Source organism: Accipiter gentilis, chromosome 33 (assembly GCF_929443795.1).
Source record: "Accipiter gentilis chromosome 33, bAccGen1.1, whole genome shotgun sequence".
NCBI classification, from domain to species: domain Eukaryota; kingdom Metazoa; phylum Chordata; class Aves; order Accipitriformes; family Accipitridae; genus Astur; species Astur gentilis.
The window spans coordinates 12,578,235-12,596,686 of NC_064912.1; the positions used below are offsets into that span (position 1 = coordinate 12,578,235).

The 18,452-nt window shown below is 36.1% G+C and overlaps 1 protein-coding gene across 1 annotated transcript in view; it reads left to right on the forward strand.

The window, feature by feature from the left end:
- The window catches only part of LMTK2 (lemur tyrosine kinase 2), a 44,314-nt gene that overhangs the window by 1,718 nt on the left and 24,144 nt on the right, over positions 1–18,452 (forward strand). Inside the window, exons 2-6 of the mRNA XM_049791115.1 lie at positions 13,364–13,488; positions 14,289–14,433; positions 16,216–16,289; positions 16,829–16,947; positions 18,365–18,452. Coding sequence (XP_049647072.1) covers positions 13,364–13,488; positions 14,289–14,433; positions 16,216–16,289; positions 16,829–16,947; positions 18,365–18,452 — 551 coding nt within the window. The remainder of the gene's footprint in view (positions 1–13,363; positions 13,489–14,288; positions 14,434–16,215; positions 16,290–16,828; positions 16,948–18,364) is intronic.

The window sequence follows — 18,452 nt, forward strand, 5'->3', positions numbered from 1 at the left end:
TGCATCCCGTACTTCAGTGCTTGCTTTTTTTTTTTTTTTTAATAAAAATTCCTCTTTGCTGTCAGGACTATGCTATGTACCTTACAAAGCTGGGAGATCAAAACGTAACTTCCATGACAGTGATAAAAAGCTTCATTCTCGGAATGAAAAGCTGATTGGAAAAAATACAGGAGATAGTATTGACGTGTGTTTTTTAAATTTTTTTTTTTAAGGCCAAATAGGGTACGTTAAGTGCAATACTGCTAGGAGAAGTACTAATGATGTTGTAATATTGGACTCGTACAAAATGAATTCGACATCGTAATTTTATATGTTGGTTTTGGTTATAATTTAGGCCAAAGTATGTATACATGGGACGTTATCTGATGTTTAGCAAACTGTGCCAAATCCTGTCATGGAAAACCCAATGAACTCCAGGAAATGAACCTGCTGCTTTCTGCTGTATCTTTGCCCATAGAGTAAGAAGCAATGTATTTGGATTCTTTTATTGACAGATGCTTAGTATTTAAACCTTTAGGGCCTCAAGGGGAACCTTTTCCAGTTTCACTGGCATCCCTTTTGCTGGGAAGACTTCCTACTGAATGAAATAATGTACGCAAAGGGGTTTGCATGCAACAGATTCTTAAGTCTGCAACATGTCCTGTATCATCACTACAGCAGTAACCAGTTAGAAAGCTACAAAGACTTTTTCCCTTCCTTTGAATAGCTTACCAGTGGATGACAATGATGCTGTTTTGTCTTGAACCTTCTCTGTTGTTCTAGGCAAATTTTATAACCTGTCTAGAAGACAAAACTGTGACTTTATTTTGCTGGGTTAAGAATCATGAGTTGTGTTTAAAAACAACTTAGGCATATTATGAATTTCTCTCTCATATGTCCCACGATAGGTTGCTTTGATTTCCTGTATTGGTACTGGCAGTTGCTGATGGTCTCTTCTGGGCCTCGGCAGTTTTTGCAGTTCACTCTAACACTCAGTCTGATACATAAAAGTTGTAAACTTGTGAAGAATTTAATGGGCTTTTCATAAAATAATTAGTAATTGGTTTCAGAATTATTTCAGGATCCCACAATACTTCACCTAGCAAGAAGGGTTGCTGCTTTCACAATGGAGAAAGATTTTGATGGGTATTGCCCTGAGCTTGTCACAGGAAAGGTGGGAAACCACAGAAAAAGGAGGAAGGTGTCTGTAGCTGTTGTAGTGAACTTTGCGGAATAGCTCCTGGAATATACCCGTAATAAATTAACTTTCCTTTTGGGGAGGAAGCTGGAAAGCAGGAAGTGCTGATGGGCAGGTTGTAGCAAGACTAGATTGGATTCCTTGTTCCAAAACGCTCCATTTTGTGGAACTGCTGTGGAAATATGCCAGACTATATGGCTGGGGAACTGTCAAGTTTCCAGGGCCTTGATCGAGATGAATGATGCCATTCTTTTTAAGTATGGCTTCATAGTGTTTACAGATGAAGGCGTGCATGGATCATGTGTTCTGTATTTGTTTTGCATTTTTGAGGTTGTATTTCTAAACTAATTTAATTTTTTTTCTTTTCAACAGTAAGGAGAGGAGGTAAAGGAAATAAGGCTTTAACTGTTCCCCTGGTAGGGTTCAGAGCAATTACTGTAGAATATAGGAAAAACAAGATGTTGAAGATGCGACTAGCTAAAAATACTTTGACCAACTTAGATTTAATTTATTCTGTGAATGGAAAAGGAGGATACTGATATGTACTGTGATAGTTCCGAATTTAAAGTTTCACTTTATACTGGAGGTCAGACCTGGGGGCAGGTCTACTGGAAGGGACTTAATAGAATGAAGTGCTGTAGTTGTTTTGAGCTTGTGGAGTATTGGTGATTTTACATGGATGCATCAGGCTAAGAGGTCTTCCACTTTTAGTACTGTGTGGGTGAAATAAGGTTATTTGGGAACTGCTCTTTAGCAGCACTATTTTGTAGCCAAACACAGTGCATTATAATCTGACACGTCTGCCTTACTGTGCTAAAGCTTTACATTTACATTCAGGCTCTCTTTCTGTTCTTCTGACTTGGATTTCTGTACTTGACCTTAATTCAGCTGCCTCTCCAAGAAAGCTGAGAATCTGAACGAAGGGTATGTGTGTAATGTCAGACAAAGTATTTCTGTCATCTCTGTGCTATATGAAGTCTTTGCAAATACAAAGTAACAGGGGCTCAAAAATATTCTCATTTTCCTGTAAAACTTGAATAGGTGGTAGCATTTTTAGCAGGTGTGTTCAATTTTACATTTGTAATGAATTAGGTAATCTATTCAGTCAAATTGAGGCAGCTGGACTGGTGCCTATATACTTTCTCGGTTTGTGCTGAGAACTTCAGTCTTGAGACTTCTCTCCTGGACCAGTTGAATGTCATGGCAGTGAGTCCTTGCTGATGAGCTTCATTACATACAATCCAAGAAAAGATGCTTAGAAATTGGTGTATAGTATCCAGAGACACCCATGTAGAGTATCTGGATGTTCATGCAGCTGTATCTAGAATAGTCAGCTGGCCATAGATGACAAGTTAAAACTTTGAGATTAAGTCGCTCTTTTTTATTTAAGAGGACTTCTCTAGCATGTATATACTCTTGGGAAAATTGTTGCTTTGGCTTGATGTTTCTCTTGGAGTTCTGTCAGACTGGGGCCCAATTGTGGTTATAGCCTGTGGTTTGGTACAATGTAAAATTTGTGACACTTGCACGTAATAAGAAAAGCAATTTTCTAGGCATATGCAAGTTAGTGACTTGGATCACTTGAAGTTAAGAAAAATCTTGCTTGTAAAGTGGGGATTTTAATTAGTGATATATACTTTTATTGGGAGTGGCCTTTCCTCTTCCTTTCAAGCACTAAACTTATTTGCTTCTCCTTATATTTCTTTTTCTAGCTTCTGTCCCAGACACCTAGTAATTGTAGAGCTAGAGCTGCTAAGTTGTCTTTTATCTTTTGTTTTTATCTGTGAGTTTGTGACTCTGAGGTAAGAAGCCAACCCTGAGTCTTTGGCCTGCAGGGATGTTCCATGTAAAGCTTTGTTCACAGGCTTGGTCTACTTTCTGTGCCTCTGGCTGTAAGGTGTCTGCACTTCGCTACAACTAGAGCAGCCCTTATAGGAGGAGGTCACTTTTTGAGGTTGTTTCTCACACCTTGAATACTTGGGTGTATTTAATAATTCCTTGGATATTGTTGCAGTGTATTAAGATAGCACAGATCAGAGGCAGTCTAAAGGTATGTTGTCGTAGCATCAGGCAGAGGTTATTGGTTTGAAAGGGCCCATTGGTTAGTGCTGGTTTTGCCCCAGATCCTGTATAAAAAAAGGAGTTTGTGTTTTGTAGTGAGATCCAACGTTCTGCTTGAAAAGTGTGGAAGACAATGTTATATTTTGAGGGGCTAATGAACAACTGTCAGGCAAATTTGAGTAGAAGTAATTTTCTGGACATTTGCTGTAGTCTGGTTTCAGTTGCTGTCCATGCATAGTTTACCTGTGCAGGATAAAGAGACCTTTAGTCAGTATAATGCCAGAGGCTGCAAAAATTATAGTTTTCTGTTTCAGTCCTAACATTCCAATTCTGCAGCAGAAGGACAGCATATGGAGTACTGGAGTATTCCTTAGATTTATTTTGGGTCTGCCTTTCTACTTGGTGTGTGCATCTAGTAAATGGAGCTTCATGTGGTTCTGGATATTATTTGCAGTACCTTTAGTGCTTTTATTCCTCTGTATAAACTCTTTGTTTTCATTGTACTGCTGTTATGAAAGGTCTTGAGCAACATCAGTGGTACTAGAAAAAATTTGTAGATGCTTTTATAATCAGAAATGTAGAAAGTGTGTCAGGATAGCTGTTTCAATCTACATGTGTAGTTTAAGCACAGCCTATAGCAAGGTATTATGCTACATATAGCTTAGGCAAGGTGATGGTGAAGCAAGTTATGACAGCGAATTGTCTTCTGAGGGATTTTCGGTATGAAATGCTGGTACAAAGTAACGTCTTGTCCAACACTGCTACGCTTAGAAAAGTTTCCTTAGTGGTAAGGAAACATCAGTGCAGTGACTTAAGAGTGATGTGACTTTTTTAGGACTACCTTTGCACCCTGGGACGACTTTGGTATGAAAGAGATGTAGAAGATTTTAATGGTAGACTTGTGAGTGCTGGCTTTTAAGTTTTCAGTCTTAAACCAGGTTCCAGATCCAGGTCTTCAAAATTGGTCATTCATTCTATGGTGCATTCCCCTTCCTAGGGATCCTTCAGCTATGAATAGGGATGAGAAATGGAGCTGAATAAGCTCTTTTGGCAATGTTCTGCTCCTTTCTTTCCCACATTTCTTAACCCAGTCGTACATTGGAGTTGGAAATGCATCTGCTGTAAAATCAAGATTCTAGAAAATCCCATCACATGAAGGTTGCATTTAAGTATTTCTTTCACGCGAACAGAAAGAAATTAGTCTCTTCAAAACAAGTATATCTTAATAGGTTCTATTCCTGTCATATGATGGGAGAAAGAGATACTGATGTTTTGGTTTCCATGCTGCAGGTACTTCTGATGGCTTGAGATTCCATGATGTGTAATTTTCTTGTGCTTCTTTAAATGATTGTGGTCTACCCTGTTTAAAACAAAAAATAAAAAAATCTACAACTCCTGTGCCTTGCTGTTGGAGAAATGGTATAGCAGATGAAAACATACTGCACTTGAGCAGGAATTGATTGTCAAAACCAACATCTAGCAGTATAGAATAAAGTGTGCTCTGCACAATATATTTTTATATATATGTATGTGTATATACACACACACACTTAAGAATCAGATGATATCTTTGCAAGATAATGATGCTACCCAGATTTTCCAGAGACCCTGTCGTGAAGGCACAGGGTACATAATTCTTTAACATGTGTATTTTTTACCTTGTCTTAAGATGCCTTTGTGCAAACATGAGATTCTAACACTGAAACTTCAAACAGATCTCGCTCTGTAAACACTTGAAGTGCTAGCCTATATTTAGTCCTTATTAAAATTGAGCAGTGTGCTGTTGTGCGAGTAATTCTTTGACATACTGGGAAGACTTGTAGGGTAATAGAATAATGACAGAAATGTGAAATTAACCCCAGCTCACAGTTTTACTAGTTACTAACTGTTCAGCCAACACTCAGGCCAGGATAAGCGTTCAGGAAAAGATGAGGATCGGAGCTGTATTGTTCTGAGGGTGCTGTACTACCTGAGAATCCAGCATTCCCCAGATATTCTTGCCTTAAGATATGTAACCTGTGCCACCCTTGCATACAAAGTGGACTTAAGCAGCTGTAGAAGCTCATTTGAAGGACACTGTAAAAGAATTTAGGGGGAGCATGGAATAAAATAGTTTGAAAAAGTGTTGGCTTAGATTGCAGGATAGACTTGTTGTATTCTTTTTAAGGTCAACTGGGAGGACTGAGATAATTTGCCAGGAATTGTTGTCGTACAGAGTTATACATCCAGTTGCGATAAGAAGTAGCTAGTATTTCTTTAAAGTGTTGTAACTTGTTGCATAGGACAGTAATGATTTCAGGGTCACGTGTCCACAAAACACATTTAACTATGAAGCTGGCTTTTGTCACTGTAGAACTATATCCAGAACATAAGGTGGGTTGGAGGAACATGTCAGAGGTGTTTTTATTGCTTCATGGGGGGAAAAACTCTGTAGGAAATTGCCACTTGCTGTCTTCATTACACTTACTTCTGATGATTAACTGTTGTAAAGAACAACTTACGGTTTTTCAAAAGAATTGTCTTTGCACATGCATTGACCTTTCATCCTACCCACCTCCCCCATGAGGAACTTAAATAATGGAGTTCTAGGATAAGATAGGCATTGTAATGGACAGGTTGAGTACAGAAGTGAAATGTTTCAATTTCTGTCTAGAAAAATAAGTAACAGAGTAACTTGTATGTGATTTTTTTTGTTGTTGTTTTTAAACTTTAATTTTTCCACACTGCTGAAACTCTTGTCATCTTATATCCTTCCAAGTGTGAGACTTTGATTTAGGCTATGTAATGCAGTTCAGATTTAGACAGGAAATAGTTTTATTGACAAACTGTTAATTACTGCTTCTTGTATTCAGAAAGATTAAATACAAGTGTGCACAAGTAACTTGGACAGCTGTAGTTTTAAGTACTTAAGAGGTGTTTTTTTCCTTGAGACTATATCTAGTAATTGGGATTTTCCATAGTTGTAAGAAAGAGGGGAAAATAAAATTGGGTGATGAAGTGCTTTTGCATAAAGATACGTTTGTAATATCCATATGGAAGGTTACTTCTGTTAGTTATGCAAACTTTACTAGCCTTGTATCGGATAATGCAATAACATTATGACAGGATAGGCTTTTGAAATAACTCTCTTCAGTTAATAAAATTTTCAGTAGTTTGTTCCAGATAATTTTTATTTTTTAAAACTTTAAATATTTTGTGTTTTCTTTGAATGGCAATAAGTACTAAAAATCTGAAAGCTGAAAAGTTCAGGTATAAACTGAGAACCTCCTTAAAGTCCCTTAAGGAGTGTTTTTTATATATATATATATCTATCTGTTCTTGGGGATTTGCTCAATGAAGGAACACTCACAGTCTCTGCTTGAAATACTTTTGGCATTTGGAAAGAGTTTTAGATTTCATTAAGGTGCTGGCATTGTGTTGAGGACATAAAGTCAATGAGAGTCATCTGAGATCTTGGGTATGTTTCTTCTTGTTGTACTGGTAATGGCCATTAAAATCAAAGGACTGTCTGGAATTTGGAGTGCCTTTCTCATCCTAAAATTATCCCCCCCCCTCGAATGGCTGAAGTGCAAATAACATTCCTTCAAAACTTACGGGTTTATTTGCTAGTGTTGTGTCTTAGTTGAAGGTTGATGGCGATTTGAATGCAGTTCTAATGTAGTATTTTAACGCCTATTGTAATACAGCATTGCACAACTAAATGATGGTACTGCACACATATCTGCTGAAACTTATTCTCAAAAATGATGCTGGTTTTTGGCTTAGTTGTTAAATGGAGCATAGCAGGATAAAATTGAGATAATGGGAATGCAGTAACTAACGGAATGAGCTCTTGAGGTTGGTGGGGTTTTTGTGAAATATGGGAGTTGCAATGCGTGTTGTGCTTTACTTTGTCATACAAATAAGATACTATACAATAGATGTGTCTAAAATTGCTTTGAATAGGCTTTTGTTTTAGTATTCTACCTGTTGCCTGTAGGCCTTCAGAATTTATAGACCTGGCTGTGTTGGTTTTGTGCCTGTTACTGGCAAACCTCTGAAGATTTCAGGGAGTAAATAAATGCAGGAGAGACCCTTTGTGAGGAAAAAGTAATGATCTGAATCTGACTTGTGAAGAACTGGGTAGGAGTCGACAACATGTTCCCGCTTAACTGCTAGCATAGAAGAAAATGACAGCATTATTCAGGAAAGTTGGGGTAGCTTTTAAAATCGTATTTATCAAAACCACTATAAATCAGGGTGATATTACACTTTTTGATCTGGCTACATTAATGTCCATTAAATGCAGAGTAAGTAAACTGATCGAGTTTATGAAAGATACCATGGAATTAGCTAGGAAGCAGAGTTAGATTGGGTCATTCATTAGTATTTTAAAGGCTGCTGTGTTCCAGCTTGGTGTTGTAAAGTACCATCTCTGTTCATGATCATATAATTTGAGGGTGTCCAAGAGACAGTTTAAGTGACTGCTGTCATGCTAGATTTGTGCTGGAAATAGTTACAGCTATTAGTGCAGAACTGCCATTTATATAGCTGCTCTTGAAAGAAAAGAGGCTCTTCCTTATGCAGTGGGACTGTTGTTGCATAGCAACTACTGTGCTGAAAGCTTAAAATCAGATGGTCCCTTGAAGTTCTCTGTGCCCTAATAATGCTTAATTTATCTGGGCCTTGCACTGCCTTTATCACAGTAGTGAATGTCTTTTATTAGTGTACTCAGCAATGTCTGTCACGTATGTTTACTTTTCTTTTTTCCCCAAGCTTAGAACTGTGTTGTTTCTTGCATTTTTTTTAGCCCAATTTCCTGAAAGTTGAGACCTTAATAACACGATTAATCACATTGAACCAAATTTGAGAGAGTCAGAGTTCAAGTGTCATGGCCTTTCGTAATCTGGTAGTAGAAGAAAGGCAGATCTGCCGTCTCTCACATGGACAGGCAGTTATGTCTGGTCCTGTATCATGCTGAGTGGTGGCTCTTGGTTGGCAAGTGAACATGGATGGACCACTTGGCTAGCTGGCTTGCCCGTTGCTCCTAATTAATGGTAGCAAAGGAAGCCATAGGTGGATGACGTATGTGAGTATTTGAGAGTATTGTGGGCAGACCAGGAAATTAGATAGAGAAGGAAACTAGTTCTAGTGAGAAACACTTACGTTTGCTTGCTTGTTCCATTTGGTAGTCAGTGAATTTTCTTATGAAGAAAGTAGACTTGAAAGAAACTTAGGAAGGTATAGAGAATCCTGACTTATATAAATTACTTTGAAATATACTTTGTATGAAAATAACATTTTTCCACCCCTTGAAACATGCTAATACATACTGAAGTATATGTTCACGTGCCTATACTTGATCCTGAGAATGCCAGCATAATTTATCATCATTGTTTTTTCAGTGAGCATGTTCATGTACTTGCCTGCGTACAGGGTTTGACTTCACATGTGCTGTGCTCAAATTTAGACTTTAGTGTAAAACTTGCTTATGAAATGTCAGTCTTCAGAGGTGCTGAAGAATCTGCTTCATTAGCTGTTAATTACCTACCTACCTCAGCCAGGGCTTTGAATTGTTTGTGATACCATGTACTTTTAAAAAGTGGTTAAATAATAGCATAGAATCAGTATTTAATACTGTGAGCCTTTGAAAAAAAGACCTTATTTTCTGTGTTGATAATTTAGGACCATCTAGATGCCATTTTGAGATGGAACACGTACTAGCACAGAGCTCTTTGTAAAGCATTATGTTGTGTTAGCCTTGCAGTAACACCTATAGTAACACAGACACACTGCATATCCTGCTTATTTTAATGTAGTAGTGATATAATCCAGGCCTCTGCCTCCTGCTGAAGTAGTTTGGGTATACCAGACCAAAGTAGTCTAGACTGTATTAACTGACAGGAAGCGTTATATTGTTGTCATTTTATATATAATATTTCTTGGATCTGTTTTGCTAAAGAACAGATTCTGACTTCTGGATGGATACTAAGATGTAGTAGGTTGTTACTGTGTTGAGTTACACTAAATATGGTAGGTTTTTAAACTGAGGTGATATGCTGAGTAAATTTATTAAGTTCTCTACTTTTAGAATCTATTATGTTAAGATTCTTAACTTTGCATTCATTATGAAATTGTGAGTGATATTTATTAATTTTTATCTAGGTTTAGATTAAAATTAATTAAATTTACAATGTATTTTAACAGTTTTATTGAAGAAAACTTGTTTTCTGTAATGATTATATAAAATGGTCCTCTGTGTTTAATTGAACGGCTTGCTTTCTGGTTGCTTTTTTGGCCAGGATCTTGTAATAAATAGATGTAATTCCTTCATACTTTCACAATTTACAAACAAATGAGGTATTAAACATCTCCAACCTTTTCAGTTCCAAGTCATTTTACTAAGCTCCAGTGACTTAATCATTGGCTGGAAATAGTTGAAAAATGCAGAAGAGGTTATACTGCAGCAGATTTTTCAGCACTTTGTCAAACACCAGTTCCAATACTTAATCAGTGACTTCCATCACTGAATATGTTTTTATGCAAGCTATTAAAATAACTTCACTTATAATAAATTTTAGCCCAATTACAGGTTGCAGTAATTTTATACTTAATTTTACATTCATTTTTTAAAGAAGTGCAAATTTAAAAATCTCTTATTAATGACTATTTGAGAGACTTCAAAGTTTATCCAAATAGAGATGGATTCTGTAATTCTTAATAAGTAGCTTGTATGAGTCATCTGAAATGCTGTTCTGTAAGTGTTGCAGAAACTTATAATAGGTGTTTTTCTTGTATTAAAGCATCTTTTAATAACTTTGTATGTGAAATTTGCCATGTGCTTTTGGAAGTTTAGATGACTTCTGTCTTCTTAATGGACTGTTAATGGTTAGCTGCCTTTTCAGAGGTGATCTTTGCTTTCCCTTTTTTAAAAAAACTTCACGATTTCCTTCAATTAATTACTGTTCGTTCACACACTTTCTTTTCTTGGGAATTAGAAAAGGTCTATAAGGTTAGAAAGTAACATAATGAACAGCAGCAATATTTTTTTTTCTGTATTCATTCCAGCACACTTAAAGGAGATGCTTTTGTTATGGGGAAGAGAGTAACTTGCATAAAAGACTTAGATTTTAGGCTTGATAAATGTCCAGTTTTCTTTATAGAAGGAATTCCAACCAAAACATGTTGTCTTTTTCATATAAAATGAATATGTGTGCAGTGTATCTAATGTACAATAAATGCAGCTTATGATTGTTAGTGCTCGTTATGACTCATTTTGAGTTAAATAAACCAGAAAACTGGCATAAGACCACCAGGAGCTTGAATCCTCCTAGATGGATTTGCTGTGATAACTTGTAACTTCTGGGGCGGTCAAAAGTGGGATCCTAAGTTAGAGTGAGCATGATAATGTTTATGTAAATACATATTGTGGTCATGCTGCTGTAGTTATGATAGTCCAAGGGCACGTGTAAGAAGTTTGTAGGCAGAGATAACAACTTGTACTAGATCAGCTAATATAATTGGAATAGATGTATTTTTGGGTGTGCAAGCCCCTTGTCAGGTCTTGAAAAGAAGCAGTAAGATTGAAAGCAGTAAAGCAAACTTTGAAGAATCGCTCTAAGTTTCAGTAGAGGCTGGTCAAAGACTGTCTAGAAGAAGGTACAGTATTTGGAGCAGGGGAGGATGCTAATGAGAAGTGATAATTCTCACCTCCGACGGGGAACAGGAAGACACTGTAAAATTAATGTTAGCTATGTGGGCATCAAAAAGGAGATATTACAGTGTACCATAAATGCAAAATAAAAGTTTGATAGCTTTTTTTTTTTAGTGTTTTATATACTTGACAGCTGAGGTGTTCTATACCTCCTTCTTAAGGATCTGGTCTGAAGTTAGTCTTTGAATAGCAATGTTTTAAGACATGCTAGTAATGTATTCTGTGAATAATAAAACATGTTCTTGATGTCAGAGTTCATCCTGTAGTGATTTGCTTGGCTAACTTTCCCAAATGTGCCTGGTACACTGTATGAAACACACTAGGCGCTTCAGGAGTCTTGGTCTTCTACTGGGAGGAATATATATTGTAACTGTGATGTGTTCCCAAGCGTTTATTAGTCAGGGAAAATCTGCATCTGTTCAGTAGGTAGTCTGTGGTGAGTTGATATCTCATTTCAGTGAAGTTGGTGGCGAAGGTGAGGAATTTGTTTGGAAATTAAGTGGGATGGTTTTGGAAAAATGTCTTTAAAATAATTTTAATTAGTAATACCTGGTAACATAAATATGTTTACTTTTTTTTATAGTAAAGCTACCCTTTATTATTTGGTTTCAGTTAGAATTTCAAAGGAATCTCTTAAATTTTATCTAAAGCTATATTACCTCTGTGCGTGTGTGTTACAGTAATTTAGCTAATGACTTCACAAAATGCTTATATTTGTGGTTTAGGTAATTTTCAGTCTACTTGGTAAGGTTACTGAACATCTGAAGGAAGTAAACATAAGTCAGCTGTTACCTTCCCCTTATTTTTCCATTTGTAAGCATCAACAAGAAAAGCGTGTTATGACTTGATTTAAATGAATATAAATTGTTCTATTGAGACCCCTTTTCAGAGATTTTTTTTTCTCTTCAGAATTTTGACTAAAAAGTGGTGAGTAGTCTCACATCGTGGTTGACCTGTGTTTGAACAATACATAATATCTACAAATGGAGCGTTTATGTTCTTTAATTAGTTTAGAATGCTAGAGCTATTGCAGAAACTAGAAACAGTATCACTTGTTTGAAAACCTTCCTTTTTGGTTAGCTTTTATTGTTGTATACATAATGTTCCTAATTGTGCACAAAATAATGTGATCGTCTGAAAGTATGCTAACACTCTAAAGCTATATTTTGATTATGTCAATTTATTCTTTACTAGTAATTAAAATAAATATTCTCAATGTTCTGTGGAATATGGTGAAAAACTAGCTGTTTCTGAAAATCTCTTCGTTACTTTTTGTAGTTTTTTTGAAGGTTTAAGAGGTAGGTGGACAAGTTTGTATGTCCCTTAACTAGTGATCAACTTCTGATTTTCTTTATTTTTGAGGCTTCATTTATACTGTATTTTGTTGCCAGATGTTCCCATTGATACTTGGACATTCCCATAAAATCCAGTCAGTCCAAGTCACCTGACATTGTTAAACTTTAACACTGATGTAATACCTAAATATATCTTAAACAGATATGGTCCAACTACTCTTCCAGTACTTGTGGTACTACTCATTTAAAAAAACAAACCAAACCAAAAACAAACCCTCAAGATGTGTGCTGCGGTCTCCTAGGGAACTACATGTCTTTGTTCCTGACTAAAGATGAAAACAGGGATGAAAATAGGTTTAATTCCCCTGGCAAAGACCTTAGATTTTTGTAAAATGCCACTCAAGGCTTTTTATCCTGTGTGAGTAATAATAACCTGACTTAATCATAGAAAATGTGTTGTAGAATGTTTATATATAAGATTTTGGAAAATTATTTGGAAGTGTGTTTGCAAAATGGTTAGGGATTGTGTCTAAAATTCTTGAAATGGAGACAAATCACCTAATGAATGACAAGAAATAGAAATTGAGGTGGAGCTGATGAGATCTGTTGCACTTGTGAAAGCAACTTGTATATTTGACAGACTGTCATGAGTGCGTTTATTGAAAGAGACAGTACTGCCTTATAGTAATGTATTTTAAATTTGTACACAGTTTAAGTGAGGATTTCTTCTAGCTGCCTTTTCTCTTAGGACAGGCATTTTAGCTCATGGGAAATGTCTTCAGAAAGACCAGATTTCTAATATCCATGTTTAGTTAGCTATATAAATTTGTCGACTTAAGCAGAATCCTGAGGCTTGGGATTATCACTGTTCATTGCCTACTTTGGTAAATCATGCTGGCTGTGGCCTCTTAGCTCAAGTCTAGTAAGCACAGAATGGTGCAGGCAGGTGGTAGAGCATAGATAGATTTTTGCCAGTATGTCCTTTCTGTTCAGTTTCCTCTTATTTTTGATCATATCCACAGAGTTAAATGTTCAAATGCCATGTTTTAAATAAATGCAGATGGATAATATGTTTTGAAGGAACTTCTTAAAATGCTAAACATATTTATGTAATACTACATACATATTTATTTCTAGAAGAAGGAGCTACAGCTGAAGTTTCCTCATCTTTTGTGATTCTGTCTATATGTACTCTAGTAGTACTGGTAATACTGCTTGCAAACTGTGTTTCCTGCTGTAAAGACCCTGAGATAGATTTCAAGGTAAGTGTCTGAAGCTACAAATATATATATGTAAGTGGTATTCTTAGCTGCATTCTGATATCCAGAACACTTACTTGATTATTTGTGTGAATACTCTGCAGTTATTGACACTTCAGTGTCACTGTACATTCTCTCTTCTGAAGTAGTCAGCGACTGTATTTCTACATACTGTAAAGTCTTGCTGTAACCATTTATTTTAAGTACTTGGTCCATGCTGCAGTAAGTATCTTTAATGTCTTTTCAAAATCATTACTAGCTATCAGGATCAGTAGTAGAAGTATAGCCTTGAGACAGTTTTACTGTAAAGAACCTTTTTGTTGTTTTTCTGTATATTCTTTTAATTTGTTTTTCTTAGTCTGCTGACAGGGTTTAAGACACTCCTGTCAAGTAAGAATACCAAAGATGCATATCCACTGTAGCAAAACTCTGAAAACAGTTATTTTTGGAACATTGTTTATTGGTGTTCCTAAAATTGAGTTTTGCTCTCATTTCTAAATGGAGACTATTTGACCTCGGCTGTTCATCGTAATTCATTCAAAGCCAGCGATAGCATTTAAAGTAAAAAAACCCCAAACACAAAAACCAAAACAAAAGCCCCCTTTTTATTAAAAGAAATACTTAATACTTTAATCTCTTTAAATCAGTAATAAATTGAAAATAAGGAATAGAAAACTAAAATCTGTCACTGTCCTTGGAAAAAAGCTAAGCCACCTTAACATTGCTCATTTAAGCTAAAAGAAATGTGTCAGAGCTAATTTTAAGAAAAAGATCAGCTTGTTTACTAACTTACTTTTTTGCAGGAATTTGAAGATAACTTTGATGATGAAATAGATTTTACACCTCCAGCAGAAGATACTCCATCTATTCAGTCTCCAGCAGAAGTGTTTACTCTTTCAGTTCCCAATATTGCTTTACCAACTCCCTCCCAGTTTCCATCTCGTACAGGTAAGATACTGTTTTTAATGAAAAAACAAAAGTAGGCAATTTCAGTGTCAAAAATGGAGTGTAGCTGATTGTTTGACTTTACTGAAACAAATTAATTGTTACAAACTTACATAAACTGAGTAAACATTTTGCAGGGTATAGGATAAAATGTGAAATATTACTTAAAAAATGTTAACTTATGGCAGGGTGCCATGTGAGGTAGCTTAAGAGAATGAAATTAGCTTAAATAAACCTCTTTAGAGTACTTTGTTATGCCTCTGTATACATGAAGGGTTTGAAGTACTCTAGGATGTTAGTGACTTCTCTTCAGTGGTTTTTTTTTTTGTGGCTAAGTTGTCATTGGATTTTAGCCATTAGCCTTAAATGGAAGCAAGAGTTGAATCTCTTCCTTAACAGCAGTGCTCCTGTTTCAGGTGCATCACTTTCTTAATGTCACTGTAGACTTTTCATGCTGTAAATGTGGGGATGTTAAGACAAAGCATTAGATTTCTTTTCCCTATGTGAAAGGTTTTTTGGAATGTATTCTTTAAAATACAATTTTTGTAAAAGGAAACATAAGCATCTTAAATATTACAAGCATAGTTTAGCATAAAGTAGTTCTCATATTATGCTACTTCATATACAATTTTTTTAATACATTGCTTGTGTTGCTTAATCATTAGATGTCAGGGAAGCTTCTAGTAAAATTTCTGTACCTACAAATTTCAAGAAACTGTCAGTGTGCCTTTTAATACAAACGAAATGTTACTTCTCAGTGTTTTAATGACTGAGGGGAAATTATGTGTGAATAATTTTGTCAGCTATTCTATGTTACCATAATTGTTAAAACTATACTTTCTGTCCCTAGAAGTTATTTTGCCAGAAGTAAGGCAGTGTACTTGAGTAAGGTACACTGGTAAAAATGTAGTTGTACTGATAAAACCTTCTCTGTGCTTAGGAGCGCATTGACAGTGTACTGTAGAGCTATAGCTGTTCTAATAAAATAATACTGGTGGAAATGTAGTTTATGGAAATAAAAATGTGGGCTAGAATTCTCAGACAAGTAGTAATGATGGAAAGTTTTTGTGTACATCTATTTATTAGTGCTCCTAACCAATTAGGTGGCAGAGGGATCAACACTGCTGAATCTTTTTTTATAGTATAGAGTCTGCCATTTTTACTGTCCATCGTCTGCCAAGATCTGGGTCTTGTTTTCTATCCTTTCCCTCTCTGGGCTCTTTACGTAAAGTATTTTTAGTCAGAAAATGTCCTCCTTCCAGATGGTAGCTATAAGTAGGACAGTTGGGCTGAAGAATAAAGCAGTCAAACCCTTCTCTTAAAACAGTAACTCCCTCTATAACTATAAATGTTAAGATGTACAAGGAGTTAGGGTTGTCTTGGGTTTTCTTTTTATTTACATAGGAAACTTTTGTAAGTAGGTTATTTGCTCTACTCAGCTACAGGGTATGATACACTTTTATACTGGAATTAGAACTCGGTCTTTTTGCTTTCTTATTGAGTGTGTTAAAAAAAATAAGTTTACATTTCATAAGGAGATTCACTGTGTTTTTGTAGAGGGTGTATTCTAGTACAGTTTAGAAGCTGGAGTTGAGAGAAGTTTCACTTGAGTGCTGTTGTCACAATCTTACTTTATGTATGTCTAACTAGGTTTTGTTGCTTGGTCTGAATGTATGCATGTAATTTGGAATAAATATAGCAGGAACTTGCATTATTTCCTCAACAGTTGATAACTTTGGCCAAGTGGTTTGATACGTGTTACATTTGTTTCGTTATGTATGACAGATGGATCAAAGTCTCAAGTTGCACGTCAGAGTCTAAACTACATCCAGGAAATTGGAAATGGCTGGTTTGGAAAGGTGAGAAGTTATCTCTTAATTTTGTATTGCAGTTTGAGTCAATTCTGAACTGACTAGGCTACTGTATTTCCTTTAAAGTGCTACTCTTAAAAAAAAAAAAAAAAAAGTAATAGCAGAAGAAAAACTGAAATTGAAGTTATATATTTTCTTGCATACACTTTTTAGCTGTAATCACAGCACTGATCAGTGCTACTTTAATTTACATGTAGCTTATTACTAGAATTACTTACTAGGTAGACAACATTTCACTTCTGTGGATTTGAATTAATACATTCCTGTTAATGCTGATTTTTTCCTAGGAAAAAAACCTAAGTAAATAAGCGGTCTTCACTAGAAAATGTGTTTTCTGAAAGTTGATGAGTAGATCAGTTGTCAAGATTTATTATGTATGGGCGTTTAATTATCAGAGCTCTGCATGAGTTAACAAAAAAGCCGGAAAATCTTTCTTAGAGCATGTTTTTAGCTCTTGTTTTTCTTTGCAAGGAAACTCCAAAGATTTTTTCCCTCTGATTAAAGACACAATGGTTGGTTTTTTTCAGGTTCTACTTGGAGAGATCTACAGAGGCAGTAGTGTAGCAAGGGTAATAGTGAAGGAGTTGAAGGCAAGTGCAGGTCCCAGGGAGCAAGAACAGTTTTTAAGAAATGGAGAACCATATTAGTAAGTAATGTTTCACAGCTTGGTTAACTTATACACTTTTGTACTACTGCATATGAATTATGGATGTTTCTTTCATTCAGTGTTACTGTGTCTCCATGCCCTCCCTTACAACTGAAATGCTCGTCTTTGAAAAGTGAAATACAGTCAATCCAAACTGAGCAAAAGTTGACTTTGCTTAGAAATAAACCCTTTGCTTAAATGTGTTTGGTAGTTATTGTTCATGAGTGGAAAACACACTTGGTTTGGTTTATCAGATTTTCTTCTACAGCTGTTTGGAACAAACTCCTGATACTGCAAACTAACCTTATGCCTAATTACTTGCCTCTGAGAACTGAGGTTTAACTCCTGTACTTGGCTTTCCTGTTAGAAGCAGGGGAACTGGCAACACTGTGTCTGTTATCAGATACACATTAATTTCTTTAAAGTTCCCATTTTCAAAAAATTAACTGCAACATAGTGATAAAAGCTAATTTTTTTCAGGTAGCTTGCAAGGAGGCTTGTGCACAAAAAACCAAACCAGAATTACATTAACTTCAGTTCAGTAGTATTCTAAATTGAGAAATCGTTGATCTGACTGGAAATGCCAATAAAACAGGATTGTTTGGTGTTCTCTTCCTCTTGTGTTATGCTTGAAGGATACTTGCTTCTAGGAGTCGAGTCTTTGTATTCTAGAAAGGAATTTGGCATATTGAAGGGAGTGTAATTTATCTTCCTGTGTTTTGGGAATAGTGAGAGCTTTCTGAAGAGCTAACTGCCACAACTTAATGACTTTTGTAGATGACTGAAAAAGAGGCCTGTTGTAGTTCACCAGGCATACCTCATAGTGTGGTTTACCTTTCCTGAATATGCTACAAGCAAGTGGTTGTAGAGAGCTTTCTATTCTTAATGCTTTCTAATGTCCTAGTTATATTTGCATTTAGGCTTAAATTGTTGGCAGGTGTCATAAAAAGAATCTCATGCCTTCTGCTGCATTGACACAAGTGGTTTTGAAGCAATTTAGAAAAAGTAACTGATCTGGCTGGGAACTAACCTGGCTAAAAAAAGGTTTAGCTTTTAGCCAGATTGGTTTCATGGTGTAGTTCACGAACCAGTTGCACGCACTTATTTTTGGTATAAGGGATGGTGGGAGGATGGGTGTGACTTTCTTGTGGCAGTACTAGCTTTTGTGGTTTTGAGATCCTCTGAGTTTCAGCTGCTCTCAGTGATATGCTGCAGCAATACAAAGGTGCAAATGGAATCTATGGCTTTGGATACTTGCACCTTCTGTTTGTGCTGCCCCACCCCCCCACCCCCCCCCCCCCCCCCCGCGCCAATGTTATGTGTTGAAACTTCCGGTAGGGATTTCAGTGTGTTGAGTTATACTGCAAATAATGTGTACTGTGATGTTTCTGGCTTTAACTGTATTTTTTCACTCCAGCATTCTTCAGCATCCAAATGTTCTCCAGTGTATTGGGCAATGTGTGGAAGCCATTCCTTATCTCCTAGTTTTTGAGTTCTGTGACTTG